The 27,053-nt window shown below is 38.6% G+C and overlaps 1 protein-coding gene across 1 annotated transcript; it reads left to right on the top strand.

Annotated features, from left to right (window-relative positions):
• The first annotated feature begins 1,909 nt into the window (after positions 1-1,909).
• Positions 1,910-20,833, top strand: LOC308666162 (dimethylaniline monooxygenase [N-oxide-forming] 2-like). Its single transcript, XM_081324745.1, has 9 exons — positions 1,910-2,095; positions 5,107-5,243; positions 7,545-7,733; positions 9,905-10,067; positions 11,558-11,700; positions 13,802-14,001; positions 15,957-16,312; positions 17,140-17,212; positions 20,406-20,833. The coding sequence occupies exons 2-9, from the start codon at positions 5,112-5,114 to the stop codon at positions 20,755-20,757; spliced, it is 1,608 nt and encodes a 535-aa protein (XP_081180871.1). The 5' UTR covers positions 1,910-2,095; positions 5,107-5,111; the 3' UTR covers positions 20,758-20,833.
• Positions 20,834-27,053: the final 6,220 nt, after the last annotated feature.

Here is a 27,053-nt window from a genome sequence, read left to right as displayed (position 1 = left end):
CTGTTACGCGGCACTAGGGATTTGACCCGCCAAACTGCCGACCATCTGATCGACAAGCTCAGCGTCCTAACCCACTGAGCCACCGCGTCCCTAGGCAGGACTAGACTCACAGTTAATTTTAAAATTGGAGTTGAGTATGCAGGATCAGACATGATGGAACAAAGAGTGGGAAAAGAGACATAAGTTCTACTTAGAGGAATCCTATTACATTGAAAAGCTGCCTTGTTGAGTCAGTTTGTTCTCTAGAAGACCTGGTGGTGCAGTGGTTAAATTGTAGTATTGCAGGCAAACTGCCCATAGCCTGCAATTTGATCCTGAGTGGCTCAAGGTTGCCTCAGTCTTCCATTCTTCTTTTTTATTATTGAAAAGTTTTACAAAATTTTTAATAATAACCCCCCCTCCCCATCAACCCTCCCCCCTTCCCTCCCCCCTCCCCGGACTTCCCAAAGCAGAATACAGGGTATTACATATAGCAATCTTATGCAAACATATGCTAAATATCTATTACAACGTTAACAAACCTTCCACCCTTTAACTCCCTTATAACAAAACTAAAGTACCGGTAATTATAATAACACTTCTATAATTGTAAAAATTATTCATATGCTATTTAAAACTTTTTAGTCCCGTATTTGTTCTGAATATAATCAATCCATCTTTTCCATTCCAAAATATATTTTTCTTGTGATTGTTCTTTCAAATATGCTGAAACTTTTGCCATTTCAGCTACGTCCATTACTTTAAGTATCCATTGTTCTATTGTAGGTAAATCTTCTTTCTTCCAATGTTGTGCCACCAAAAGTCTGGCTGCCGTTATTAAGTGTAACATTAATTTAGTTTTTATAACAGTACAATCCGAAATAATCCCCAATAAGAATAGCTGCAGAGTAAATCTTATTTTTTTCTTAAAAACCTTCTGAAAAATCCACCATATTTTTATCCAAAAGGCTTTAACATTTTTACATGTCCACCATATATGATAATAAGTTGCCTCTTCACTACCACATCTCCAACACTTAGGTGGTTGATTTGGATACATACATGCTAACTTTTTAGGATCTAAATGCCATCTATAAAACATCTTGTAAAAATTCTCTCTTAGGTTTTGTGCTTGCATAAATTTTATATTTCTAATCCAAATTTTTCCCAAGTATCCATCATTATGGGCTCTTGAATATTCTGAGGCCATTTTATCATACAATCTTTAACTAACTCCGATTCTGAATCAATCTCTATAAGAGCATTATATAACCTTTTTATATGCGATTGACTTTGATCTCTAATTTGCTTTATCAAATTTTCATCAGCTTTTCATCTTCCATTCTTCTGAGGTCGGTAAAATGAGACCCAGATTGTTGGGGGCAGTATGCAAATAATGCTTTTACACTGTAAACCACCCAGAGAGTGCTGAGAATGCTGAGCCAAAAATCTGTTAGGGTGCTAGTAAAAGATGCAGTAATTGAAAAGGGTACGAATATACGTTACATTAGATTAGGTTCTGGCACAGTAAATAATGGTGGCTTTGCTTCTAACTAGAATTTGCTTAACCTGAATGTCCAGTATAAAACTGATTTAGGGGTTTTCTTCTGTAATACAATAACTGTCCTTCTGGTTTGAAAAAGGTTGAACTATCGTCTCAGGGAAAGAAAACAGAATTTTCTCACCCACTTTCATCTTAGCTGCTGCTTTATACATGGACCTAATCTAATATTTGTGGCTATTCAATGGTTTGTGGAGAGAAGGATTAAATAAGCAAGTGTTGGATACTTATTGCTTCTTCATTCCAGAAAATGTGCCAATTTTGATTCTTGGTTAAACTTGCATTTTTTAAAAGTCTCCCTCCCAGAACACATAAACTTTATATGACAACTAAACTCTATTTATCATTTGATACATGTAATGTCTCAATAAAAAAAAAAGACAGGGTAGAAGGGATCTGGCTAAATTCATAGCCCTCTGGGTCTTTGCCAGTGGAATAGAAAAACACATCAGGTTTTGCCTGTTTGTTTAAAGCTCTCTGGATCTTGCTTGTCAGTGTCAATTTTCCTCCAGATACTAAAGGGACAATTAGCTTATTCTAGAAGACAGACACCAGGTAAGAACTGTTCCTTCTCTACTATACTTTTTCTCTTCAAATCAGTTCATCCTAGTTTAAAAAAAAAGTCTAGAAGGAAAGACGAACAATTCCTGTTTGATGGAAATAGCAAGCAAGTGGAAGAAACCACTAAAACCTGTCTCTTACTTACACAAACTTGCACACTGCTAGATGAATTGAAAGACAGCATTGGAGGAAGGATTATAACTCTTTTTATTCCATTCAAAATCTGAGCCCTCTGCAGCTGTTCTCTATAACTAAAAAGCAGACACAGCGGGACTCAATTTTCCAGTGTTACGGTTTACTTAACTCCATTTCGTATTTTTTTTCTTTTCTTGAAGCTAGTGCATAATTGCTGACTATGTTATATGGCGATAAGTCTAATTTATATGTATTAGTGGCAGCCTGGAAAAAAAGTATCGCAGAGTTTGATAAGTTGATATAACAATAATGCGTGAATAGCAAAGCCTAATATTTAAGCTTAATCAAAAGTAGTGTATGTAAGATATGAGCTGTAGAATCCTTTCTTGCAGAGTATTGAATATTTCTGTATACTTTTACTCTTTCTCCCCCATCTACCTGATTTTGGTCAATAAATATTTAATATTTCTTAGATAATATCTATTCTTCAGTTCCAAACTTGAATAAGTATAGCAACAGATATTTGATGAATTCATCCATACTAAGTATTATAATTGCCATGGATAATGGAAATGGTAAATCAGGATGTCCTATAAGGCTAGTTCCAAAAAGAAAGCTAGGAGAACAGTTGTATCAGAACAATTCAATTCATTCCATGTGTGCAGACATGTAAGTGGATAGAAGAGGTATCCTTGCCCCATGTTCTTGAGTGTCAATGGCAGTGAGAGTCTATATGTGCAAAAATTGCAGAGTTCTTCCACTATGCATAGGATCCATGTCTTATTATGACAATGAAAATGACAAGGACAATGGGCATAATATAATATCCACAGTGTATCTGTTAGCATAAAACACAAAAGTAAACAAACTACATTGTGTGTTAGAGTAATATATACCCAGTTGGGTTATGAATTCTAGAAGAGTGAAAACCTTTGAGCTATTAGTGCCTTGGGCAGGAGAAGTGGGGCAGGAAGGAATTAGAAGAATTGGAAAAACATTGCATAAAAGGGCTAAAAGAATAAAAAAAGACAGTCAAATAAATGAGCGCACAACAGTAACATGGGAAGAAAGATTTTTTTAAAAAAAGAAAGAGGAAGGAAGCCAAGTTTGTAGAAGCACTTCAAGCTTTCTGTTATTGCAGAATGAAGAGAAAGTGGATACCCAGATGAATCTGTCAGTTTCTTTCCAATCTGTTCACATGATGCTTACTGAGTCCACATTATGATTTGGATGTCAGTCTTTGGAATGGCATTACAAATCACATGGTGGGTTGGTGTCAAGGCTATTTAAGATTTTCCCCAAATACTTTGGAATGCCACCTAAAATTCTCCTTGTGGGAATCTAACTGAAGATCTTAAAATTCCGTTCAACACTCTCAGACTCTGAGAGTTGCACCCAATGATCTTGAATATCCTCTTGCATTCCTACATTAGCAACTTGGGTTCATAAGTGGCACTTTCCTCAAAGTAGCCTTTACAAAATCTACTCATAGATATCAGAAATACCTGCATCAGACTGGCTGTCAACGCTGCTAACATCGAATGTTCTTGCTTTGGCAACATAGGGAGAGGCAGCCTTTTGCTTTAACTTGTGTGTTACTCTTAGAGTTAGAATTAGTTGATACTGAGGGGCAGGGGGGGAGGAGGTAGAATGTGTATGGGAATTAGTTGGACATAACAATAGCATAGTAGTGCATAATTCAAGGCTGTTTGAAATAAGAGATGATAAGAAATGGGGGTTGGAGAACTGGAGGGAAAGTCTGCATTTCAAACTAATTGGAGAATGTGATTTATGACTGTTAATTAGAGGAGGGAATTGTGCTTTGATACTATGTGTTCAGGGGAGGGGAATTCAGATGTTGGCTTCGACTATGTACGTGCCGATGCTATGCTATTCGAATAAAGATACTTTAAGGTAAACAATGCCTTGAAGTTCTTTGAAGAGTTTCATCTGTCGGAACCATGACACTGGCCATGGTTAGAGCATCCCTGAATTAATTTGTTCTGTCTTTCATTCTTATATTGCTGCCTTTCATCATGGCCACTTATCCATTCAGCCAATAGAAGAAAGGATGAGAAGAAAAAGGGGCATGAAAAAATAAGAAGAGATGACCTATTCACAGATGGAAATAAATAAATCAGGAAAAACATCTCTTTTGATAGAAGAGAACTAGAAGCACGGCGGGGGGGGGGGTTGAAGTGGTTGGATTTTCTTCCTCCTATTTGCAAAGTTTTCTGTTTATATAAAACCTCAAAGCTTCTCAGACTGCAGAGCCATTTTTCCAGTATTTAGTTCTTTCTCCCTGATTCTCCATATATGGCAAAGAATTTTTAAAGTCTTATTTTTCTGATTTTCCATTTATCTTAAGTCAAAATAAAGTTTTCATATCCTGCAGGTTCCTTGACAGGAAATGTGTCTATATTTTCTAAAACTCTTTGTAATTAGGTAAATATGTCCAGAGTATGAGGTTTAAGACATATTAGTTATCTGCAAGATTTGTTAAAGGATGGGAGGAACAGAAGAGAAAGAAATTGAAATTACCTGGGCAAAGGATCTGAGCTTTTATGAAGCAAAGGTTCATGCTTAAAGCATAGGTTCAGTGATTGTTTTTAGTCATGTTGTTTCTGGCAAAAGCAGGCATCTTGGCTTATTGAGCGCTTTGTAAGTGTTAAGAAAAAATATTAATAGAATTTGTTAACAGCAAACTCCTAAGATAATTTTTATAACTTCTACCCAATATTAATATAACAAATTGGCCAAGCTACCGTCTTGAGTTAATAACATTCATTGGAAGCCTTTAGATTTGAAGGAGGGATTTGATTTGGGATCCCCTGCTTTAGAAGAATTCTCCTGATCATTTTGTATTGTAGGGACCATGTCAAAGAGAATAGCAGTTATTGGTTCTGGAGTAAGTGGGCTGACATCCATCAAAGCTTGCCTGGAGGAAGGCCATGAACCCACCTGTTTTGAGCAAAGCAGTGACATTGGTGGCCTATGGCGATTCACAGTAAGTAGACAGAAAATTTTTAATTGCTTTCTTATAGAAACAAGTACAGTATAATATGCAGACAAAGTTTGAAAAACTGGAGTAATGAAATCCTCTTAGGAATTTTCCTCTTCAAAAGAGAAAGAATCCTAGACAGATTATTGTTCTAAATCTGACAGCAACCCTAGGAAAAATGTTGACGTTGTGTAAAACCTTTTATGAACTGAATGTAGAGGTTAATCTAGGAATTTGTATCTCTTAGACAGTCTTCCCCAGGGCACAGGCAAACAGGAGGGGTCAAAAAAGTTAAAATGACCACAACTGCATGCTTGAACCCTCACCCTGTTTATGTGGATTGGACGTATGATGCATGCAAAAAAAGTCTAAAGCCCTCTCCTGTCAGCATAACATTCATCAATAATTGGTCCTAAGAACCAAACCAGCATGATGTTAACTGTGTATAAAAAAATAACATTTTTATATATATAGAGAGAGAGCCTGCAATCGAATGTTATGTCTAATTCTAGTTGGCTTTGGGCTGAGCCTTTAATAGAGTTGAACTAAAGATACAAATGCACAGGTATAGTATAGGTGGTACCTTGCTCGATAGTAGTAACTGTGAAAGGGATCTCGGAGTCCTAGTGGACAATCACTTAAATATGAGCCAGCAGTGTGCTGCAGCTGCCAAAAAAGCCAACACAGTGCTAGGCTGCATTAACAGGGATAGAATCAAGATCACGTGAAGTACTAATACCACTTTACAATGCCTTGGTAAGGCCACACCTGGAATACTGCATCCAGTTTTGGTCACCATGATGTAAAAAAGATGTCGAGACTCTAGAAAGAGTACAGAGAAGAGCAACAAAGATGATTGGGGGACTGGAGGCTAAAACATACAGGGAACGGTTGCTGGAATTGGGTATGTGTAGTTTAATGAAGAGAAGGGTGAGGGGTGACATGATAGCAGTGTTCCAATACCTCAGGGGCTGCCACAAAGAAGAGGGAGTCAAGCTATTCTCCAAAGCACCTGAAAGCAGGACAAGAAGCAACGGATGGAAACTAGTCAAGGAGAGAAGCAACCTAGAACTAAGGAGAAACTTCCTGACAGTTAGAACAACTAACAAGTGGAACAACCTGCCTCCAGAAGTGGTGAATGCTCCAACACTGGAAGTTTTTAAGAAGAGACTGGACAGCCATTTGTCTGAAATGGTATAGGGTTTCCTGCCTTAGCAGGGGGTTGGACTAGATGACCTCCAAGGTCCCTTCCAACTTATTATTATTGTTATTATTATTACTTTGTGCATTGCATGAAAAATATAAATGAACTTTCCAGCCCCCCCTGAACTGCATACTAGTAGTAGTTCGAAAAATATAAATGAACTTTCCAGCCCCCCCCCCTCCCCAGGAACTGCATACTAGTAGTAGTTCCATTTCATTACAGTAATTGAGCGATTATGCACCATTAAGTCATTACTTACCTTTAGCCAACTACGCAGATACATCTGCTCCATGATGATCTGTCCCTAACCTGATCTTTCAGGTCTTCCTCATCACACAGTAATACTTGCTCAAAAATTCCCAATAAATACTCCTTCATTAGGCAAATCTGCCTGGAGTCCTGCTAGCATGAAAATATTGCCTCAAAACAAGATCGCTTTTTATTTTCAATATTACAAAGATTTGATGCATCTTTCTCAACACTGCAACTCAGCTAATGTCTTAGTGTTTAATCAATACCACCTATTATTACTGACAGTTACTAATGAAATATTCTAGCCTCTCATCCAGAATTGAATATATGACTGCATTCTATGAGTTACTTGTTGCCAAGTCTGCTTTTTAAAACAAACATTTTTCTCAGATCACTAAGAGTACTATAAGTAATCCTCCATATTGTTTCTAAAACAAGGCACTTCTTATAGTTAAATGGCTTTCCATTTGAAGGAAAGAGATACTCTTTTACTATAGGTAGTCTCTGTTTCCTGTACATCAAGTCCTTAATTTCTGAAATATTTTTTGGATAGTTAAATTAAACAAAGCTCAGATTCTTGCAATTTTGACAGTATACACCTGGATAGATTTGGGTCTAAGTTCATTTTTTTATAGGAAGAATGCAGATAAATAAATGTGAGCAATCAGTTCAAGTCAAAAGTTAGGCCTGTGATCAATATTTGCTAGAATGCAGAATGAAGCTTGGCTCTTGTTCATTGTCGAGAACTGATGTTAAGAAATACAGTACTAAAGAACCAGTATTAAGGTCACACATGGTGGCTTTCTTTGTAGAGAATATTGGGGGAAAAATGTTCTTTTTATATTCTTTAGGAAACTGTAGAGGAAAGAAGAGCAAGTATCTACAGATCACTCACCAGTAATTCCTCCAAAGAGATGAGCTGCTTCAGTGACTTTCCAATGCCGGATAACTTTCCAAACTTTCTGCACAATGCAAAGTTCCTGGAATATTTGAGACTGTATGCAAAACATTTTGATCTGCTCAAATATATCAGATTCAAGGTGGGTGTGATTGAATTCCCAAGTGGCCATATGGATGCATCATACGAGTATTGTTTAAATTAGTGTTTTTTAAACTTGGCAACTTTAAGATGTGTGGATTTCAACTACCAGAATTTTCCAGCCAGCATTTGAAAAACACTGATTTAAATAAAAGAACATGGAAAGCATCTCTGTCGTAGCAGTAAGCACATTGTATATCTCAGAGGACTACATGACATGTACATTATGTATTGATATCAATTTACCAGTTTAAATAAACCAAGGCAGCTCTAAGTAGAATGAAGTACAGTAGTTTATTAACCAGGTAAAACATATAACTGAGAAAATAACCATTGTTTTAATACAGAGGAGCAGTTAATAAAATAATCAGAACTGTAAAAGGCATCCCTTTGATGGTGTATTTGTTTACCATCAAGCACAGACACAGCACTTGAACTCTGAAAAAGAGTGCAGCCCTGTCCTTCTCTGGTTGCAGATCTCCTTCTTGACTGGCAAAGTTCCCAATCTAGAGTAATTCCACTTAATCTACTTTATCTATCTAATTAATCAAGTGGTGAAGGCACCAAACTAGAACCCAGGAGACTTTGAGTTCTAGTCCCACTTTAGGCTTAAAAGTTAGCCAGGTGACTTCAGGCCAGCCACTCACTCTCAGCCCAACTTACCTCCCAATTGTTGTTGTTGGGAAAATAGGAGGAGAAGAGAATGAATATTAGGTATGTTCACCAACTTGAGTTATTTATAAAAACAGGGCAAAAATACATTTTTATGCCATACAATTGCAAGTCGCAATGGTCGTTAAGTGAGATGTCAAGTCTAATGGCCTCCCATCCCTGCTCTCCCCAATGAATCATTAAACGAACGTGCAGATTGTTAAGTGGAGAACTGGGTTCCTCGAGGTGGGAGAGATCCTTAGAAGCCTAGCGCAGACTCAGGCCCACCTGCTCCAGGCCTCTCCCACCCTCGAGGGACTTGATGCTCTCTGTCCCTTGGGATTCCCCCAGGCCAAAGTCCTGCTATCTGGCGTTTCAGTGATGCAAGGGAGCCTAAAGAAGTTACTAGAGCAGGGAGGGAAGTTATAGCTTGTAGGCCTCAGCCAACTTCCCATCCAGCCACCTGAAGGACCATTCACCTCTAGGGCCAAGCAGCACCCAACTTACCTTTCTTTTTGGCAGAGGAGCCTGGGCCAAGCAAGGCAAGGTGAGGTTTTCTTGCAGAGATTTTGTGCTAATCTTCTAGCAAGTGGTACTTCTCAAGAGACTGTGGGAGGCTCTGTTTTTTTAGGCAGGCTCCCTGTTATTTTTAAAGAGGGCCTGTGAGTTTGCTCCCTAGTGTCTCAATAATTTTTTCACAGTGCCCCTTGTTCTCAAAATGTGCACTGCTGCAACACTCAAAAATCTCTGCTTCCTCCATTCCACCAGAAGAATGATGGGTGAATTTATTCCTCACTGGCAGGTGACACTCGGTGAGAGATAAAACTGGCTGCAAGGGGAATTCACCTTAATTTGTTCCACATAAAATCTGTAAACCCAGTTCCAATCTGTTTTGTTCTGATAGACGAGGACTCAGAGTGGTTTTTGCAATGAACGAGTTTATTGAATACACAATTGTCAACTGGCAACTGGCAACTGTCAAGTGTTGCAACCTTTTATAGTGGAACTGTTTGAACTGTAACCAATTAGAGGCGTTTATTCTCCCGCTTCTTGCTATTCGCAGCCAATGATTGCACCTGAATCTCCCGCTCAAACCTAGCTACGGTGCAGTCTGCAAATTCCCTAGTTTGCAACTATTTACATACACAACACCCCTTACCCCCCAGTTGTTGTTATTTATGAACAAAATCCTTCAAGTATTTAGGTGGCCTATGGATTCTAGAAGGGTATCTATTGCCCTGGCTGCTAGGGACACCCTTACCAGATTGTCTGCTTAGCTGATTGTCTCTGTTGGACCTGGGCTCTTGGTTAACTGGCTCTGATGCTTCCCTATTGCTGTTTTGTCTTCAGCCTTGTCGTTTCTCCTGGCTGAAGAAATTCACACCAAACGTGGCCATTATGTAAATCCCAGACTTGTTCTTTAACTTCATAGCATTCAAACAAACAAAATGAGATAAGCCATTCTAGCAGCCAACAATTACTGTATACAATAACTGTGTCCCTTCTCGGTTTTTTTGTTAGTCTCCAGTTGTCCATGTAGAAAAATGCGAAGATTTCTCTACTACTGGCCAATGGAATGTGATTGTAGAGAAAGATGGAAAGCAGGAATCCTTCACCTTTGATGCTGTCATGATCTGCACAGGACATCAGATAGAAGCATATACTCCGCTGAATTCTTTTCCTGGTATGCCTTGGCTTAACAGAACATTGAAACTCTGAATGTTTTTGCAAATGTTTAGGAAAAGCACATTCTAGTTGGAGTCCACAGATCCAGAGATTGGGGCTGAGATAAATTCAGCTCTGTTATAGAGACCAATGAAATAGCCATGGATCATGCTGAAATGTGGGATGATGCTTAATTATATCTTCTAAATCAGAGGTCCCCAACCTTTTGGGTACCAGGGATCGATTCCATGGAGACAGGTTTTTCTGCAGACCGAAGGGTGTGTTGTTTTGGGTGCTGCCTGCATCCCATGGATGGGGCTTTGCTTGTTTTTGCAGACCGGTTGCTGGCATGCCACGGCCCAGTACCATGGCCCGTGGGTTGGGGACCCTTGTTGTAAATGATACATAACAAAGAACCTGATTCTTTGCTTGGCACACAGATGCATTTGGAAATGAAAAAGAAAATGTTACAGACCTGAAAAATGTAATCAGAAACAGTATTTTACTTAGCTTTTTATATTTGATTATAGTTTTTATAGATTATATTTTTTTACATATAAGGAGAGATTGAAGGAAGTGAATAAGTACAGCTTGGAGCACAGAAGGAAAAGGGAGGTCATGACTGAAACCTTTAAATATATTAAGGGTGTGAATAAGGTTGTAGTAGGCAGTATTTTTTAATATTAATTGATTTTTAATCAAGAACCCGGAGCATAACCTCAAACTGACAGGAGGGAAGTTCAAAAGTGATGTTAGAAAGTATTGCTTCACAAAAAGAGTAGTGGAAGCTTGGAGCCAAATTCCAGCGGAGGTAGCGAGTCAATCATCAGTTACTGAATTTAAACAAGCCTGGGATAAACACGTACCCAAAATTAAATAACAACAACCCCCAGTGACGTGGTTGTGGAGCTTGTATGCTCTGAGGAAGATGAGAGCTATGCTAGAGTCAGTCATACTGGATGTCACGGTTCCGATAAATGAGACAGTTCAAACAAAATGCAAGCATTGACACTGGGCAGGTCTCATCAGAAGGGATGGCACACTTTTTCGCCTTCCTGTCTCCCTATTCACAACTGCCTGCTGAAGCTCACCCATCTGCTGCAGAGGGGAACAAGGCACCAGCACTTTGTTTCAAGTTTGGTCTTTAACATGTCATTGGGATAGAAGACTATGAGTTCACATAATTATATTTGTAAATAGTTGCATGAACTAATGTGTATATTTAGCTTAATATTTTCTTGTGCATTACGTTAATTTCTAGTGACATTAAAAAAATGGTTTAGAAATAAGATACTTCTAAATATTTTCACTTCATTTTTCCTCCCTCAAAAGATAAGACGATTGCGTGAATTGTTTGCTTCTTTCTACAACTAAAGTAGTCACATGTAACCAAACTTGAGTATGAAACCCCCAAATCCCACAAACTGTAGATTCTAAAATCTGGTATATCAAAACCAATTTTTGCAGCCTAAAATTCTTGTACTACAGTTGTGCTTTGCTTCACGGCAGGTTTTGAAAAGTTCAAGGGGAATTCATTCCACAGCCAAAATTACAAGGATTCAGAAGGATTTGAAGGGAAGACTGTTGTGATCATTGGAATGGGAAATTCAGCTGCTGACATTGCTGTGGAGATCTGCAAGAAAGCAAAGAAGGTAAAGGGAAAGTAGGTTGTTTGGAGGAGGTTATAATATTTCAGATGTGGTCTTAAGATTTTGCAGTAGGCCCAGAGCATGAAAGTAGATGACTCAATTCGAAAAGGACATGCACACACACACACACACACACACACACACACACACAAACACACACCAAGGGAACAGGAATAGGGAAAGCATACAGAAAAATATAGGTTTAAATATAGAAAATGCATACCATATTCCTGGTTTTTTTTTTTACAAGAACAAATGGTTAGAAGGGATCCTTGAAACAAGAGTAAGATGATATTGGATCATGCATCCATCAGTTTCTTACAAAAAGAAAGATTTCTGCATTTCTTGAATTGTAGAATCCATTTGCCAAAACATAAAACCCAATCTAGTTAGTGGAAAGCAAAACAAATTCATTCTTGGCTTCATCAAAACCACCTGGAGTGGATAAAAGAGGTTTCACTTTTCAACGGTGCAAACACTTCGACTCATGTAATAATTCTGAAATAAACTCTGCATTTGACAGCCAAATTAAAATAATCCCACCTATTCTTAACGAATTACCAGGGAAGGGAGGATAATTCCCCTTCCCTCTCTAATTTTAGTGTGCCAGAAGTAGAAAACAGATATACCACAGAAAAAAAGTAATGCAAACAAGTGAGTTTTAAATGTCTCACAACAAACATCATAGAAAAAGGCAAAAGTGAATTGTCAAATTCAAACAAATGATATTGCAGCCCAATTCACAGTGCTAATCTTGTTCCTGAATTTTCCCTGTATACATTGCTGTTTGAATAATATGTACTGCTTGCATCACAAATCTCACATACTATGAAATTTGTTACAACAATGAAATATTATGACCTTCACTGGAACCAGCTAAACTTTACAACTTTGTAAGTGTTTGAATTGCTAAGAAATCTATTTCAAGCTAATTTAATGAGAAATGTATTTTCAAAGAGCTAAGGATGTTTAAGATCTTTGAGCGCTCACTGATCTTATGGCCACATTAAGTGCTCTTCGTTTTTGAGCAACAGTATAGCTTCAGAGTAGTAACATTTCCTTTTCTCAGAACTTCAGAAATTCTTTGGATATTGAAATCTCATGGGGTGAAAAATGAATCTCTATCCTTCCCTCCCCAGATTTGCTAGGTTTTATGTACTTTGGCCTATTCCCTGACTTGGTGTTGTGGTTCTATAGTATTTTTATTTTCATCACTTATTTGCATAGGAAATATCCACTAGGTGGGACATATTGAAATACTACACCTCTACCAGTAAAGCATAGAATTATAAGATAATCAAGAGCTAAAATCTATAGCACCCCCTCCTACAGCATGGGTTTGAGATTTATGTTGAAAAAGCTGTTCCTTTGAGAATCAAAACAATATTAACACCTCTAATTTATTTATTTATTTATTTATTTATTTATTTATTTATTTATTTATTTATTTATTTATTTATTTATTTATTTATTTTATTGGATTTATATACCGCCCTTTCCCGAAGGACTCAGGGCGGTTTACAGGGTATTTAAAACAAGGAATACAAAAGTTAAAAACAATTAAAAAAATTACATCAAACCCTGAAAAAATAAAAACCCCAATTAAAATTCAAATTAAAATTCTCAGCCTGGGCCAGAGAGCTCAAAGAGCCAGGTCTTCAGGTCCCGGCGGAATGAACGAAGGTCGGGGGGCAGTCCTAAGCTCCACGGGTAGCTGGTTCCAGAGGGCAGGCGCACCCACTGAGAAGGCCCTCCCCCTGGGTGTTATCCGCCGGCAATCTTTTACCGGCGGCACCCTCAGAAGACCCTCCCTGTGGGAGCACACTGGACGAAGGGAACTTGATGCTGGCAGCAGGTGTTCCCTCAGATATCCCGGACCCAAGCCATTTAGGGCTTTATAGGTCACCACCACCAGAAATTAAACAATTAAAATAACAGAAGACTATACAAAAGTTCATATTTATAGTGGGAAATGATCGTGTGGGATCATCATGTACCTACTGTATGCCCAAATGTTGTAGTAGGTTAATGAAAAGAAAATTGGTTTCAGGAAAAGGATCGAGTCAAACTAAAAATTTTCAGTCCTTCTCTTGTGATTCTGTAGGTGGTCCTCAGTGCCAGAGGAGGCACCTGGGTGATGAGTCGAGTATATGACAAGGGCTATCCCTGGGACACCATCTATCACACCCGCTTTATTAATTTTATCCGAAATTCTGTCCCGTGGTTTGTTTTGAAATGGATGACAGAACAGAAGATGAATCAATGGTTCAATCATGAAAACTATGGTTTGGTGCCTCAAAACAGGTATCTGAGGAGAAATGCACTTTTGTTGCCTTGCTGACCTCCAGAGATTTATTCAGCAGTAGCATCTGTCCTTGAAATCTCTTTCATTTCTTGGGTATCATTTTGCTGGGTGTTTTTGCAATGCAATATGAGGACTCTTTAATGAATAAAGCATGTACAGACATATAGGAATTAAAACCAGTAGCAAAAATCAATAATCCAACTGTCTGAAGTTTCAGAAAACATTCCAACTCCAACAGAGACAAGAACAATAAAAACCAATCAACAGCAGAGCTCACTCAACACTCCCTACCTCTCCCTGTCCCCACCCAAAATGCTTGGGGGAACAGCCAAGTCTTTATTGGCTTAGACTTAGAGCATGTAGGAGAAGCAAGTGTGGTGTCCTTTCAATGACTTAATAGTCTTTCAATTGTCTTAACTGCAAGTGTACTGTATATACTAAAGTTGTGTAAGAAAGACTGATTTATGTGGGAAATCAAGCCTCCAAGTGTCCAGCTTCCATTTTCAAGGTTTGTTTCTTTTTTTAAAAAAAGAACATTAACAATATGTGCAGTTGCTCAGGTATGTACAGATGTACAGTAGGTATTAAAACGAATAGTGAGTTATTTATACCTTTGCAGGGACAAGGCGAGAAATATCCTTTTAAAAAATGTTTATCTTTCCAACAATTCCTCTCACCTCCACTTACAGGATTAAGGGGGAGAAAATGTTGCAAAACAAATTCTAGAGTTTTGAAGTTCCTCTTCCTAACAACAACCCCACGAGGTGTAAGAGGTTGTGACTGGCCTAAAGTCACCCAGCCGCCTTTCATGCCTAAGGCAGAACTATAACTCACAATCTCTTGGTTTCCCGCCTGATGCCTTAACCACTAGACCAAACTGGCTTCATTTTTCATTTTTCATTAGTTTTTAGTTAAACATTTTAACATTTAAAATTAAGTTTAAATGTCAGACCTGGCCAATCCAATCCCTTAGGAAAGAAAAGCCTTCGACTCCATTTGATGGTTGCAGTAAAGTCAAGCCAGCTCTGAAGTCCATGCTCGCTGGGTACAAAAATAAGGTGTAGGTTTACCCCCAGCCCATTCCCCCTTTTGTGTAGTGAGTTCTGGAGAGCAAGAAGGACGCCGAGACGATGAGTACAGCATAGCAGCTCTGATGGAAGGGACTGTACTGGGGAATAGGGGCTACCTGCACTCTTATATATACCTGGCCAGTACCTGGCCAGGTACTCAACCAACCAATCGGTTTGAACCTCTGTTTCCCGCCAAAATGCTTCCCACCAAAACAGTTACAGTTCAATGCCTCCTGGTGGTGACTCTTATACACAGCTTTAGGTGTTGCAATAAGCTTAATACATAACACACACACCCAGTGAACAGTCCGTTTCCAGCCAACCGGAGCTCGCCAAGATGTTTTGGGAACTCTGAGATGTGGGGGGAGGGGTAATCCACAAACTTCTCAGGGTTCCTGGCCATGGGATGCAGGTACAAACAGGATCTGGCTGCTCTGGTCCTTTTCACCTATCATCCCCCCCCTCCTGATTTGCTATCACGTGTACACAAAGCTTTATTGCCTTTTCATCTTTTCTTCTTTCTTCCTTCTCCCCCTTCTTCTTTTTTATGGAGGATGCCTGTGAGCCCCTCACCCCACCCCAAGCTGAGCCAGGTATATCTGACATTAAAATTAGTTTAGAAGAAAAATGGGAGATGTCATGAAAATTTGGTGGGGAAAGCCGTTTTGTATATAGTGAGTTATGTTACAAAAATAAAGAGCGATGTTAGCGTAGATTGGCTTAAAAAAACTAGAATGAGTTCCTGAGGGAAGATAATGTTTATCTTCTGGGAAATGCTCTTCTCTTCATTGAATATGATGAAATTGAATTGTACAAAGTATTATGAAAGTGATAATATATTTTTCTTAGCAGTACTGTTCCATCTATTGTTTTGCACATTTTAGGTACTTGATGAAAGAGCCAGTGTTCAATGATGACCTGCCAAGCCGTATCCTGTGTGGATATGTGAGCGTGAAGCCACTTGTCCGGCAATTCACAGAAACCTCAGCCATATTTGAAGATGGGACAATGGTGGAGAATGTAGACATTGTCATCTTTGCAACAGGCTACAGCGTTGCATTCCCTTTCCTGGAGAAGTCAGTGCTTGAGGTAGAAGATAATCGTGTCTCACTCTATAAGCATGTCTTCCCTCCTCATCTGGAGAAGCCAACCTTGGCTGTTATTGGTCTCATACAGCCCCTTGGGCCTATTATGCCCACTTCAGAATTGCAGGCACGCTGGGCTACAAGAGTCTTCAAAGGTAAGATTATAAAGAACATGAATATTTTATATAAAGTGATGCCAATAGCGCAGTGCTTTTTTTGTAAAAGAAAAAGGTGCTGGAACTCATATTTGTCATACAACCCGCCTTGCCTACCCTACAAGGTTCCACCCAAAAAAGGTGCCGGAACTCCATTCTGAGCATTCTATGACAAAAAAAAGCCCCGCCAATAGGGGGAATCATGACCTACAGAGTATAAAGGGGTAACATGCTGACTTAAGAAACTTGAAATCTAAAATTTGACACTTAATAATAATAAAAGGAAATGAAGAACACTATACTTACTCAAGGTACAGGTAATCCTGAAATTACAACCATTTGTTTAATGACAGTTCAAAGTTACAATGGCTTTGGTAAAAGTGACTTATGACTTCTACCGTTACTCACACTTAAGACCATTGCACTATCCTCATAGTCACGAGATTGCAATTCAGGCATTGGCAACTGGCTCACAATTGAAGAAATGGTAAGATGCAGTGATATTAAGATTTTTCTTTGCTGTTGTCACCCACTTTACATGCTGTCTCTAAGAAGAATGAAATATATTTTTATATATTATTACCAAAATTATAAGAAACAATAGATGACAATGGTAATGATTATAAAAACAACAGCAACCACATCCAGGATTTTTACATTACTGGGAAGAAAAATAGGATTCTATCTTTTTGGAGGGCAAGTGTGATTTATAAACCAATTTTGTGCATGTGTATACCTTGTGTAAAACTGGAATGGACTGTACTGAGATAACTATCCTGCTGTAATGTCTTCTGAAAGGCAAATTCAAACTTTTTTTCCCCCTCTAGGGTTAAGTCTCCTGCCTTCAGAGCGTGCCATGATGGCGGATACCATTAAAAGAAATGAAAAAAGGATTAAGTGGTAAGAGGATTCTCCTAGGTATTGGCATATGTAGAGAGGGTAAGAGGTAGCAAGTAATGAAACCTGTGTTGTAATGGTTACGGTGCAAGCATGTGCAAGCATTGTCCATTATATATTTGCATGCAATATCATCATGCAAGTAGAAAAGAACAGAAGTTGTCTTGTGACATCGCAACACACTTTTTGACATTTGGGCATCAGCATGGTTAGGACTGGATCTTCCTTATTTTGAAGATACTTCTCCATCTTATAAAGCTTCCCACAAATTTGATGGGACTAAACATGAAAATACGTTATTAATCTCTGCTACAGTTAAGTGGGCAATATTTTTTAAAATAGTTAACTGAGAAAAATATCAGAAAACATGCTTTGGCATGGGTTTATAACAATAGAATAGAATAGAATAGAATAGAATAGAATGGAATGGAATGGAATGGAATGGAATGGAATGGAATGGAATGGAATGGAATGGAATGGAATGGAATTGGAAGGGAACTTGGAGGTCTTCTAGTCCAACCACCTGCTTAGGCAGGAAACCCTATACCATTTCAGACAAATGGTTGTTCAATCTCTTCTTTAAAAGGTCCAGTGTTGGAGCAGTAACAACTTCTAGAGGCACGTTGTTCCACTGATTAATTGTTCTAACTGTCAGGAAATTTCTCCTTATTTCTAGGTTGCATCTCTCTTTGATTAGTTTCCATCCATTGATTCTTGTCCTGCCCTCAGGTGCTTTGGAGAATAGCTTGACTCCCTCTTCTTTATGGCAACCCCTGAGATATTGGAACATACTATCATGTCACCCTTCGGCCTTTTGTTCATCAAACTAGACTTACCCAATTCCAGCAACGATTCTTTATATGTTTTCGCCTCCAGTCCCCTGATCATCTTTGTTGCTCTTCTCTGTACTCTTTCTAGAGCAGGGGTGTCAAACTGCTGGTCTATGGGCCAGATGTGACATGCCAAAACCATGCCCACCCCATCGCCAGCAATGGAAAAAAAGTCATGGTATGTCACGACATGTCACGTGACGTTGCGAGTTTGACACCCCTGTTCTAGAGTCTCAACATCTTTTTTACATCGTGGTGACTAAAACTGGATGCATTATTCCAAGTATGGCCTTACCAAGGCATTATAAAGTGGTAATAACCCCTCACATGAGCTTGATTCTATCACTCTGTTAATGCAGCCCAGTATTGTGTTGGCTTTTGGGACAGCTGCAGCACACTGCTGGCTCATATTTAAATGATTGTCCACTAGGATTCTAAGATCCCTCTCACAGTTACTACTATTGAGCGAGCTTCCATCTATACTGTACCTGTGCATTTAGTTTTTCTTGCCTAAATCGAGAAGCTTACTTTTTTCACCATTATATTTCATTTTGTTAGATAGCACCCAATGTTCAGGTCTGTCAAGATCCTTCTGTATCTTAAGCCTATCTTCTGGAGCGTTGGCTATTCCTGCCAGCTTGCTGTCATCTGAAAATTTGATGAATTCCCCATTTATCCCCTCAACCAAATCATTGATGAAGATATTGAAGAGTACTGAAACAGAGTCTTGGGGTACCCCACTGCATACTTCCTCCATGTAGATGCTGTTCCATTGAGGACTACACGTTGAATTCGGTTTGTCAGCCAGTTATGAATCCATCTGGTGATGCTACTCTCTAACCCATAGTTTTCTATCTTATCTACTAGAAAGTTGTGGTCTACTTTATTAAATGGTAGATACTTTATCTACTTACTGAAGTCCAATTAAATTATATCCACAACATTCCTCTGGTCCATTAATTTTGTCATCTTGTTAAAAAATGGTCTGGCATGATCTCTTTTTGACAAACCCATTTTGGCTTTTGGTTATGACTTTGTTTGCCTCTAGGTGCTCACTGATTAGTTGCTTGTTTATCTTTTCCAGACTCTTCCCAGATATTGAGGTCAGGCTGATAGGTCTGTTGTTTCCTGAATCTATTTTTTTCCTTTTTTAAAGATGGGAACTACATCAGCTCTTTTCCAGTCCTCTGGTAGTTCCCCAGTGTTCCAGGATCTTTGAAAAATATAGTTCAGTGGTTCTGAGATCACATCTTCCAGTTCCTTGAGAACCTTGAGGTGTAATCCATCTGGTCCTGGTGATTTGAACTCCTCTAGGCTGGACAGGTGCTCACTTACCATCTTCTTGCCTATCTTAACTTGTGTTTCTAGTCTTTTTCTATTGTACTGTTTTTGATAGGTTGGACTGTTTTTTCCCTTTATGTAAAGACAGATGCAAAAAATGAATTAAGTAGTTCTGCTTTCTCCCTGTTGCTTGTCACCTTCTTGCCACTTTCTCCCACTAATGGACCAATCGTTTCCTTGGCTTTTTTCTTTTTTTTTTACATGCTTTTTTGTTATTTTTGACTTTTGTCGCAAGTTCATTTTGAGCCTTACCTTTCCTCACTTCATCTTTGCAGGCTTGGGCTACTTGCTGATATTCTGTCTTAGTTATGTGCCCCTCTTTCCATTTTCATAGTTGTCCTTTTTGTCTTTCAACTTATCAGAGAGTTCTTTATACAGCCATGCTGGGGTTTTTTGAGAGCTATTATTTTTCTTCTTCATTAGTATTGTGCTAGACTGGGCTTTTATAAACTCACTTTTCAAAATTTCCCAAGCATCTTGAGTTGTTTTCCCCTTGAGGATTCTCATCCATGGAATCCTTCCCAAGCTCTCTCTAAGTTTATTGAAATTAGCTCTCTTATTTGCTCACCATGAAATAACTAAGAATGTTTTCATATCAATAATGAAAAACCCAATATCAGCAGCTTATCAGGTGATTAGTGAGGAGGCTGGATAGCAGCATCAGTATTATTATTATTATTTGTTTTTCTTGTTTCTAATTCTATCATTTAGAATTTTGTGTGGTGACTATTTCTGTTCAGACATAAAACGCTGCAGGGAAGAAAGAGAATGCAAAATGTACAATTGAAGGTTTTTACTTTTTAAAATATAAATAATCCAATAAAGTGATCAAAACATGGCATTTTAACAGCATTACTTTTAATAACATTCCCCAACATTTTAATTCACTTCATGCAATGGATACTGTATGTGGTAAGTGGGAGGGGTAGAATTGACAGTCTGCTATTAGAAAGGGAATAATTATTTCCATCACAGAATTGTAACTCCTCTCAACTACTGTCTCTTTATTTCCCCCACCTACAAAGGTTTGGCACCAGCCGCAGTCAGTCAATTCAAACCGATTTCATTGATTACCTGGACGAGCTTGCTGCCGCCTTGGGATCAAAGCCAGATCTATTCTCACTGCTGTTGTGGGATCCCATACTAGCTTGGGCCATGTTTTTTGGGCCCTGCAACCCTTTTCAGTTCCGTTTGAAGGGGCCAGGCAAGTGGACTGGAGCCAGGGATGCCATCCTCACCCAGAGGGAGCGGATTATTAAACCCACAAAAACAAGAATTGTGAGCAGCTCTTCAAACCACACTCTGTTCTCCCTGCTCACAGCCATTGGTCTCCTTGGTATCTTGGCTGCATTTTTCCTTTTCCTTGTTCAGCACTGATCTCCACCCTAAAACACATCAGTGACAACTGTTTATCTCCAAACCATGCTTTCTATTCCTCTAATGATCACCTCAGACTTATCATCTACACCTTAGTTTCTGTATGCTCACAAACATAAAAGAGAATCTTATGAGAAACCTCCTGGGAAATTATGAACAAGGAAAAGATATGGAAAATGGGGGAAGGGGGGGTGCAAGAAAGAAAAAGGCATTTTTTTTAAAGAAAAGAAAGCGAACATGCAAAATGCAGCTTTAAGGTGCTCCTACAAAATGCCTATTTTTTTTTAGTTCCTTTTAACATTAGAAAGCAGTGTGAATTGCAATTCATTCTTGAATTTTAAAAAAGGAGCAAATTTGGATTTCATACTTGAATCATAAAATGTTATCTGGAACATCAATGTCTAAAGGCAGAAATATATATTCCATGAAATGCTGCAATATTCCTCTACGGGGCCTTTCTCAAGGAGCTTAGCTTTTATACAAAAACTGTCATCATGGTTGGTGTAGTATAAAGTGTGGCTTAATGTTTTATGCAAATTCACCTAATCTGTCTTTATACAATAAACCATGGACCAATAAATAAACAGTTTTTACTTCTTAGCTGACCGAGTACAATATGTAGCGGGAATGAAATGTTTAAAGAGGATGATTTTTCAATCACCTTTAGTCAGAGAATTTTCAGATGGTTGTACAAATCAAAATGACATGCATACGCACCCATCAGACAACACTGTAGCTTTAAGCTTATGAAAACAAGGAAATCCTGTTTTTCTGGGTTTCTCCATCAATTGTATTATAGTATATAGATTTTGTTTCCTTGTTCTTAAGAGGTAGTCTCTGTCCTACTAGGAGTGTCCTAACTGGCCCGCCTCCCAGCCCAAATTCTCCCATTATAGCAATATTGACTGGACTGGACGAACAAACCAAATATCAGGAATCTTAACATGACAACATCAATACTTTTAAGGAGGCTGAGATCAGACATTATAGCGAGCAAAAACATGGATTCATCATATATTATTTCCTCTTTAGTTTCTCTGAAGCACGCAAATGCTAACTGGCTGACAATTCCCTGGGCACAGCTATTGCTAAAAAGAATTAGTACTTATTGGCTGAAAGTTCACTACAGGTTCCTGTCTCTCAATTTCCAAAAAAGATCTGAAATAGTCAGAACACCCCAGAATAGTTTTAAATGTTTACATTTAATTTAATTTAATCCAGAAATTCTATAAAGGGTGCAGAGAAGAGCAACAATGATGATTAGCTGGAGGCTAAAACATATGATGAACAGCCCTTCAGTGCAGGAACTGGGTATGTCTAGTCTAATGAAAAGAAGAACTAGAGGTGACATGATAGCAGTGTTTCAATATTTGAGAGACTGTCACAGAGAAGGAGTCAACCTATTCTCCAAAGCACCAGACGACAGGACAAGAAGTAACATATAGAATGACTGTTGCTTAGCTGCATTTGTAAGTGTTAACATTACAAAAAACACAAGAAAATATTGCTACCTCTCACCCTATTACTATTTTGCCAGACTCTGTCAATAAAAATCAGCATTTAAATATACGCTCCAGCAGCTGTTCAGTAAAACATAAAATGAAGTGCTAGCAACCAAACCAACGGGATAATAATTTAGTTTCTTAATACATCCTTAAGTTAATATTAACAAGATAAGAGATTTAAGCCAAAATTCAGCCTTTTTCCTTCCCACATCAGTTATCCATTACACCACATTTCTTTAATACTAAAATACAAAAAGGTAGCACACTTGAACAAAATTGGGCTGGTACTGTGGAGTTGTCTAGAGGTGAACAAGTAGGTATAGCACTAATTGCACCACAGCAATCTAATTGTAAAGGTAAAGGTAATGGTTCCCCCGCACATGCGTGCTAGTCATTTCCAACTCTAGGGGCCGGTGCTCATCTCCGTTTCAAAGCCAAAGAGCCAGCGCTTGTCCGAGGACGTCTCCGTGGTCATGTGGCCGGCATGACTAGACGCCAAAGGCACACGGAACACTGTTACCTTCCCACCGTAGTGGTCCCTATTTTTCTACTTGCATTTTTACGTGCTTTCGAACTGCTAGGTTGGCAGAAGCTGGGATGAGTAACAGGCGCTCACTCGGGATTCGACCCGCCAAACTGCCGACCTTCTGATCGACAAGCTCAGCGTCCTAACCCACTGAGTCACCACATCCCTCAATCTAATTGTAGGTCCTTCTAATTGTAGGATTCTTACCAATGTCAGAGACAGAGTTAGAATGGTTCCTTGAAATACAATGTGCTCGATTCTGCTTCCTGTGCCAGCATTCCACACTCCCCTTCAGGTCATCCCATTCAACCTCAACTCGTAGCAGTTTATGTGTAGGCCAACCAAGGACATTTTTGCTTTTATTCAAAGGTCAGATGAATTTTCCAGAACAACAGAGAATGCTTACACAGAACCACTCAAAATTTTGTTCCAAGTATGAAGCAAAACTACATACTTTTTTCCAAACAAGGCAGGGGACGATCAAAGCAGCTGTTTTGAGCTCTAAGGAGCTTACATTCAAACTATTTTGCACATTCCTATTTAAAAGGAGTAGAAATTAATCACAACAGTTCCGCCATCCCAAGCTACATTTTAATTATGGGATAGGCTATTTTTTGTGAGTAGCATATGGGCAGAGGCTGCTGGCAAAACCCCTAGCCATACAAACAATAGCCACATACTGGGATGAAGAATCAGTGCATTTTATGCAAACAACCCCCATTCCCAAAGTTGTGCTATTTGAAAACAGCTTTCAATGTGGTTAAGAATTAGGGGAGTTGCATCTAAAGAATGGATAAGTTTGTTAAGCCCTACATTTGGACACCTGTACATCATTCATTAAGAAATAGCTCTTAAATAGCCAGAATGTATTTCAAGAGCCCTACATGGATTTGAATCTCATCTGATTAGCTGCTAGGTTTAAAAATAAAAGTATACTTATTGAAAGAGCCAAATTGGTATAGTGGTTAAAGGCACTAGACTAGAAGCCTGCTAGTTCTAGTGCTGCCTTAGGCACAAAGCCAGATGGATGACCTTGGACCTATTACCCTTTCTTAACCATAGGAAGAAGGCAATGAGAAACCACTTTGAAATTATGGTCATGAACTTGTCCAGGAAATTTGAGGACACAAGACAAAGTCAAAGGGATTTAGAAAAAAGTACTGAAGTGTTAAACTGTTTTAACTTCAGGAAGTTACAGTACAACTGATTATGCTGTACTTATGCCTCATGGGAACAAGTTTCTGCAAGATCAACTAGCAATATAAAATATTCTGGTGAACTGTTTATACGTATTCTAAATGGCCTAGAAAAGTGAGCTATGGATTGAGAGTTCTAATATATTTTGCTTTTATTTGAGAAGTGAAGAGTAATCTTAAAGCACAGTTCCATTAAGTAATGGAACTTCTATGAATTCTATGAACTTCAAGCTTCTATGAATGCACAACTTGGTATTTATTGAGAAGAATTGCCAACTAGGAAGTAGCATTTAATCCTTCCTGCACTCATGAGTACACCCATATAAATGTCTCCAAGGCCATCATACCTAACAAGTTTATTTACAGTCACCTGATCCATTTGAAGGATAACAAAATGTATAGATTCAGGTTACCAATTCTCATCCAACTTTTCTTAAGTGCCCCTTATTCCCTTATCAGTGGTCTGAGAGCCAGCCTAACATCTCAGATAGGTTAGGAATGAAACTTTCAAAATTCCTAGCCAATATGGCCAAAGACATTTGTCCTGATTGTCCTAATTGTAGCTTTAGAGTGCTGAAATGACTGCCTTACCTTATTAGAAAAATGCAAAAGCAAATACTTTCCCCAGTAACTAAATCTTTTTTAAAATTCCAAAATCAATTACTTTTGTACAATTGTTACATAATGTATAGCCAAAAAGTTAAACCAAGTGAAATTTCTGATAGTTTAAATTCCATATCTTCATTCTTATTGCCAAAAATAAACCTATGACAATAAAATATAAGATTTTCCCACCCGTTTGGAAAAACCACATTTTGGCAATTTACATTTTGTATGTAAAGAAAAAATAAGCCTGTTCAGAAATTGAAGAACCAGGGCGTAGACATCCTCTTGAAAGTATTTGTGTAAGATTAAAAAGAGAGAGTAACATTGCAGGAATGTCCAAAAGGTGCTTTTTTCATGAGGCAACTGGACTATCTTGTTTTTCGTTGAAGATGTTTCACTTCTCATCCAAGAAGCTTCTTCAGCTGAAGCTTCTTTTGCTTCAGCTGAAGTGAAACATCTTCAAAGAAAAATGAGAAAGTCCAGTTGCCTTGTGAAAAAAGCACCTTTGGGACAACCATGACCTGGATGACTGGGAATCTCCACAGACATTGCAGGAATGTTTCTATACACCAGCTAAGTAGGCAGAAAATATAGATGTGGTCAGAAGATTAGCAATCTTTCAAATAGATATACAGGAGCTCAAGTATTCTGGCATTTGCTAAAAATCTAACTCAGACAAAAGTCAGTGGTCTAATAAATTCTTGTCCTCTCTTGCTGATAACTTCATTTGTCAGAAGATGATAGAAGAAAGAACATGGAGGTCCTCTATCCTGGACATAATTGTCAGAAATAAATTGGTTGAAGAAGTGTAAGTGACTGGCACTCTGGAAGAAACAATTATGTTATCTTTGAATCTGTGATATCCAGAAGAGAAGCAAATGAGAAGAATTGGAGTTGCAAACTGGATTTCAGAAGAGTAGTTTTGATGAACTCGGAAGGAAAATAGATTGGAAAGATTTAAAATCCTGAAGGAGAAAAGTGTTCAAGAAGAACTGTTAATTCCACACAATGAGACAGTGAGGTACAGTTTAAAACAATCCCCCCTACAAGGAAACATGGAGAAATCTAAAAAGGCCAGCATGGATACTTGCAAAGCTCCATAAAAAGAAAATCTGATAGATAAACAGAGGGAGAAGAATATAGCCAAAGAAGGATATAAGACCATCTTCAGAAACTGTAGAAACTCTGTCAAAAAGGTAATACTTCAGAATGACTGAGGGCTGTGACAGACACTAAAAATAAGGAGTTGTTTGAATGTGATAGGGATGAAAGGAAAGGCAAAGAGAACGTAGGTTGATTGCAAAAAGATGGTAGTGAAGCAGTAATCGTTGATGATGGTCCCATAAGATTAGAGGAGAACAAATATCATATTCAGAAATGGAAAAAGAAGGACCTGGTTTCATTTTGACATCTCTTCTGGGAAAGATCTTTGAAATATTATTATTATTGTTATTGTTATTGTTGTTGTTATCATCATTATCACAACAACAACAAAGTTGGAAGGGACCTTGGAGGTCATCTAATCTAACCCCCCACTAAGGCAGAAAACACTATACCATGTCCAGACTCTTCTTAAAAACTTCCAGTGTTGGAGCAGTCACACCTTCTGGAGGCAGGTTATTCCATTGATTAATTGTTCTAACTGTCAGGAAAATTTTCCTTAGTTCTAGGTTGCATCTCTCTTTGATTAGTTTCCATCCATTGCTTCTTGTCCTGCCTTCAGATGCTTTGGAGAATAGCTTGACTCCCTCTTCTTTGTGGCAGCCCCTGAGATATTGGAACACTGCTATCATGTCACCCCTAGTCCTTCTTTTCATTAAACTACACCTACCCAGTTCCGGCAACAGTTCCTTATATGTTTTCGCCTCCAGTCCCTTGTACTCTTTCTAGAGCAGGGGTGTTAAACTGCCGGCCCGCAAGCCAAAACCACACCCACCCCTATTTAGAGTCTCAACATCTTTTTTACATCATGATGACCAAAACTGGATGCAGTATTCCAAGTGTGGCCTTACCAAGGCATTATAAAGTGGTATTAACCCCTCATGTGATCTTGATTCTATCCCTCTGTTAATGCAGGCTAGTACTGTGTTGGCTTTTTTGGCAGCTGCAGCACACTGCTGGCTCATATTTTAAGTGATTGTCCACTAGGATTCTGAGATCTCTCTCACAGTTACTACTATTGAGCAGGGTACCACCTGTGCCTTTGATTTTTCTTGCCTAAATGTAAAATTTTACTTTCTTCACCAGTGAATTTCATTTTGTTAGACAGCGCCCAATATTCAAGTCTGTCAAGATCCTTCTGTATCTTAAGCCTGTCTTCTGGAATTAGGATTTTGTGAGTAGGATGGGCATACTACAATTAAGAGGAGACACCATGAGATTGTCACAAACAGTTTATGCTGACCAAAATTTATCTCTTTCTCTGATAGATTTATTAACTTAGTAGACTGGGGAATGCTATAG

Source organism: Vipera berus (assembly GCF_964194415.1).
Source record: "Vipera berus genome assembly, chromosome: 3".
Classification (NCBI taxonomy): domain Eukaryota; kingdom Metazoa; phylum Chordata; class Lepidosauria; order Squamata; family Viperidae; genus Vipera; species Vipera berus.
The sequence above is the reverse complement of the archived record's forward strand: the minus strand, read 5'-3'. Positions and strand labels throughout refer to the sequence as shown.